General features: G+C 36.3%; 1 protein-coding gene across 1 annotated transcript in view; it reads right to left on the reverse strand.

Annotated features, from left to right (window-relative positions):
• LOC106012142 (prion-like-(Q/N-rich) domain-bearing protein 25) overlaps window positions 1-4,916 on the reverse strand; it is a gene marked incomplete at its 5' end in the record, with an annotated part of 33,519 nt that overhangs the window by 10,581 nt on the left and 18,022 nt on the right. The window contains 1 exon segment of the mRNA XM_013084126.2: window positions 4,021-4,146. Coding sequence (XP_012939580.2) covers window positions 4,021-4,146 — 126 coding nt within the window.

The following is a 4,916-nucleotide window of genomic DNA, read 5'->3' on the forward strand; positions in this document are numbered from 1 at the left end:
CGTCAAAAGAGAAGTCCTTACAGGGAATCAGACTTACTCTGCTCACCTCTCTAGCTTCAACAGCACAAGGTCTGCTTCAAATCTCAAGGCAACCCGGAAATAGCGAGTCACAAGAGAGTGACAAACATACCAAAGAAGTAGAGGAAAAATGATGACAGTAAGGATTAGGAAAGAAAAAGCAGCAGTTCCCTGATGTAGTTCAGGCACAGTTATGAGCATGACATTGATGAATCAGACCATTTCTGCCTGTCTGTCTCCGTGAGACAGTGCCATAAAAGAGACCAAGCTCATTGCTCAAGATGCCATGGATCTAACACTGCTAACAACACTTCTTGCTTGACAAAAAAAACACAAACTTCAGTTCAACTTAATCTGGGCGGAAACAAAATTCCCAGAAACAGCAAATTGTCTGAAAAAGTAAGTCTAGTTCAGTAAAGAGTTTTACGGCACTTGCAACACAATAAGGTCATATAAGTGCCGAAGATTAGAGGTGTTACAAGAGAGTAACAACAAACGTAAAAAAGAAGGAGGATAGATAAGGACGATAGATGTTTAAGAGGAAAGAAGGAGCAAACCACACCAGAGCACCCGCCAACCACCCACAAAAAAAAGAGATTTTCTTGTCAAGAGAGTAACAGTGTCGCTGCATTCTTCCCTTAAAAAGTGATAAATGGACTTGGAATTTTTCTACATGTTTCATCACTTTCTACTTTTTTTGGTATAGTATGGGTTCAGACAAATAGTTTCTGGAACATTTGAATAGACATGTACTTGGAAGTTTTCTAAATGGTTTCATCGCATTCTAATTTTTCTGATATAATACAGGTTCAACGCCTCTTTAAAGGTAAGAATTTTATTTAAGAGTCCGGAGCTCTGATCTGAGCTTAACCTGCTATAGAAACATGTCAAAGTGTTAAGACACCCATGAGAACAGTTAAAACAATCCCAAGGCCAAGAAAGCACAATGAAGATATTCACATTATAGTCCAGCATGATACAAAAAGAACAAAAGGTGTGAATCTTATTTTGTGAATACTTCTACCTCGGAGGAAACACACTAAACAGTTCATTATCTATAACACATACACTCTTGTGTAATCTAAAAAAATGGGACATCACACAACAAACATGAGACTGTTCATTATCTATCACACATACACTTGTAATCTAAAATGGGACATCATTCAACAAACATGAGACTATCTATCACACATATACTATAATATAGACTACTTGTGATTAAAAAAGGGCAGCTGACGATTAACGCAGTTGGCCTAGGTGGTACCTACCTATAGTCAGAACAAAACAAAAAAATAAGATGAATGATGATGAAAATTTTTCAAAACATGTTTTCTACAAAACTAACAAATTATAGAAATAGAATTATAAAAACTTGGTAAATTTTTCTTTTAAAATTCTGCAAAGTTGGTGGGCTCACGCCAAAAAGTAACACAAAGCCTGTCCGAAAATTAGAGTGAAACATTTCACAACAAAAAAAGTAACAACTCTTCTGACAATCTATAAACAAATTGCAGAGGGCAAAGCACAAATACACACTACTCGTTGCCAAAGTATCAGTCACATGACAGAACATGTATCTGTGACGTCACACCAAACAAGGATACCCTCATACAGACAAAAGTCAAAGATAGTTCAAACAAAATAAGCCATACGATTTTCAGATGCAAAGTGAAAAAAATCCACTAATTTCGAATGGTGTAACTACTTATTGTTTATGATTTATTCATTTCCATATAAATTTTAATAATTTATTCTGTGATCATTTTCACCTTCCGTGCTTTTCAGGCAACCCTCATATGTGTATGTGCCCAGAGAAAGGTACCAAAAGTCACCCTTTTAAAAGGTGTTAAAATCTATTGTTGAAGCACGTTTTCTCTTCCCTACTATGTTTTACCATTGAATTCCATTCATAATATTGATGTCAACTGAATGCCGAATTGGAAATGAATTTTTCATGAAAAAATATGTTTAAATATTTTATTTTTTTAGTTTAGTTTGTATATGTTCTCACGTTTGTTAAACATAAAATCTCATTTTCTCAAAATTATATTTTTATACCCTACCTCGCAAAATGTGCAATATCTCAAAATCTACTTGAGATATCTAAAAAGTTTTTTTAAAACTGTGTTCAGCATTGAATTTCCAACAAGGTACAACCCTTAACACAAAGTGGTCAAAATCCGAACACACACATATTTCTACATCCAAAATGATCATGACTGTTTGACTTAGTTTTGACTTTGCTTACACCTAAACTTCAGACTAAGCAAAATCAAAGCAGCAGCCAACGACTTCGTTGGACGCAAGGTGAACTGTACTATCTATAGTAAACAATACTGACAAAAATAGTTCACATTATTTTCTAAATATTACTACAGTAACTATATTAAGGTGTCACAAAAAATAAAGCAATAAAACTCACAGAAATAACATGATAAAAGATGTAAGGGATAGATAGATAGATATCATATTAGCTTCTCAATGTGTACAAAAAAATATTAGTTATTACAATTGGACATTAAAGCATTGAGGGGGAAAAAGTGCACAATAGCTGGTAAAAGATGAAAGGGACACATACAAATGTGCTTCTCATAATCGCTAGCCCAGAATTACAAAGTTCTATCTGCTCAGTGCCTAGTTTTGAGAAATTTGACGTAAAAATATTGAGTTTCACAACATGTCAAGCTTTTTCGAATGCAATTCTTCCAATATCTTGATGATGACTCCGAATAATGTGGTTATTTTGAAAGAGCAGACAGAACATTTGGTTTCAAAACAGACAAAAATGTCAGATGGAAATTTGTAATTCTGAGGTAGCGTAATGTTCAAAGGAATAAATATAAACCATTATTATGGTCATTGGACGGAGCATTGAGATCAAAAGTGAATAAATCTATATGTAGATAATTCTACAGTAATCTACACCATCCAAGGTTTCTCTGCTGAAAGTTTGAAGGTGGCCTAAAGATAATATAAGATAAGATAATAATTTATTATCCCAGAGGGATATTAGGATATTTACCATATATTATCCCCTTCCCTTCTATTTTAAACGCAAAAAAGGCTGATTTGTTTGTATGTTTGATTGTTTGTCTGAGCAAGGAGAAGCACATCAATGCAACACTTATCATTTAATCTTGGGGAAAGGAAAAAAGACAGTACCGGGTAATAACAGAAACAGTACAGAAGTAGGACCTACTAGTAGCGCCATCTTGCAACCCCCTCTCCCTTCCCCTCCCCCAACCCATTCACCCATTAAATAGACGGAACAAGTACTGATTACTTATTAAACAATAGACAGTACAAAAAATAAAACAAAGGTGGATAAAGCCAGTTATAGTAGGGAACTAAGCAAAGCCACAGAACAAAATCACAGAGGGAAGGTCAAAGGGAGACAACAACTGACCTTTACCGTGAGATTATCAGATAGACTCGGCTAAACATAGTTACAATAGCATGCACGCATACACACACACGTACACACACACATACATTAACACACACACACACACACACATACACATACACAATCAGACACACAGGCACGCACATATTTATACAATTTCATCGCGTCTTGCATTCTCCTGTTTTAGAAAGCACTAAATTAATGTCTCCTTCCTCTTCTCCGTCCACTTCTTTAGTAAAATAACTCCAGCCAAACAACAACAGTTTCCGTGGAATAACTCATCAGCTTAAAACAAGGGTACTATATTCAAGGTCTACTTCTGACAGTTAACAAAATCAGATAAACTGAGAAAGTTAAGTCAAGTTAATGAGGGAGGATCAACATTCATGTTTTGAACAGGGAGGATGGGAAAGATGGGGAAGATGCCGGTGATTTAAAAAATTTAATGTAGCTGTTTATAGAACCACCATGGACACAATTTAGGTCGCGGGGTGAAGCAAGTGGACGCTGTAACAATGTAATCGGGGAACAAGCAAACACCCCAGGCAAGAAATTCTCCTCTGGGGCTTGGAAAGGAGACAGATGACACTTACTTTCCACACACAGACTGTCATTATAGTACAGTGAAGAATTGCATAAACACTTGCTAGTGAGGTCATCACATTGAAGGTTCTCAGTGCATACAGCATTCTCCGTACAAGTCTCATTAAATTGGATTTCTGTAGAAGGCATCATAAGTCAATTGACATTTGGGTAATGTCCCACTGCACGATTGGAAGAAAGGAATTCAGGCAAACGTCAGCACAGATGTCAGTGGGGAAAAAAAAAGAAATGCCACACAAGGAAGTTCAAGAAGAGAGGGGTGCGTCAGATTCTGGACTATCAGAACTTTCAAGGAAAGAGGAAGTGACGACTGGAAAGGAGGAACGAGAGACAACATGTTGACAAGAGACCCAAAAAAATGTGTTGCTAAAAGATGACGTAAGAGAAAAGATGGAAAAGATTTTGTTTTTAATTTTGGTAAGAGTTTTACGGCACTTGCAACACAATAAGGTCATATAAGAAATGCCGAAGATTAGAGGTGCTACAAGAGAATAACAAACACAAAATAGAAGGAGGGGAGATAGAGACGATAGATGTTTGATAGGAAAGAAGGACCAGACCATCAATGATTTATTTATAGAGGCACCAGCCATCCATGTCCAGGTGCTGTTTTAGCCTAGAAAAGAAGGAGCAAACCACACCACAGCACCCGCCAACCACCCACAAAGATTTTGTTGATGATTTGTGTGAAAAGAATAACAAATAGAGAGCATCAATTGTCAGTAACTAATGTGTGTCAGAATCTGTGTGAACATTTGAGTAAACCTGTCCCCTTGTACCCTTTCTCATAACATACATGAGGGCGAGACCCAGGAGAAGAGAAAAAAACAAAAACAAAACAAGAACAAAAAAAAAGCAAAAAGAGACAATGTTCAGGATCAGGAAT

This window comes from Aplysia californica, unplaced genomic scaffold, assembly GCF_000002075.1.
Source record: "Aplysia californica isolate F4 #8 unplaced genomic scaffold, AplCal3.0 scaffold00273, whole genome shotgun sequence".
Lineage (NCBI taxonomy): Eukaryota > Metazoa > Mollusca > Gastropoda > Aplysiida > Aplysiidae > Aplysia > Aplysia californica.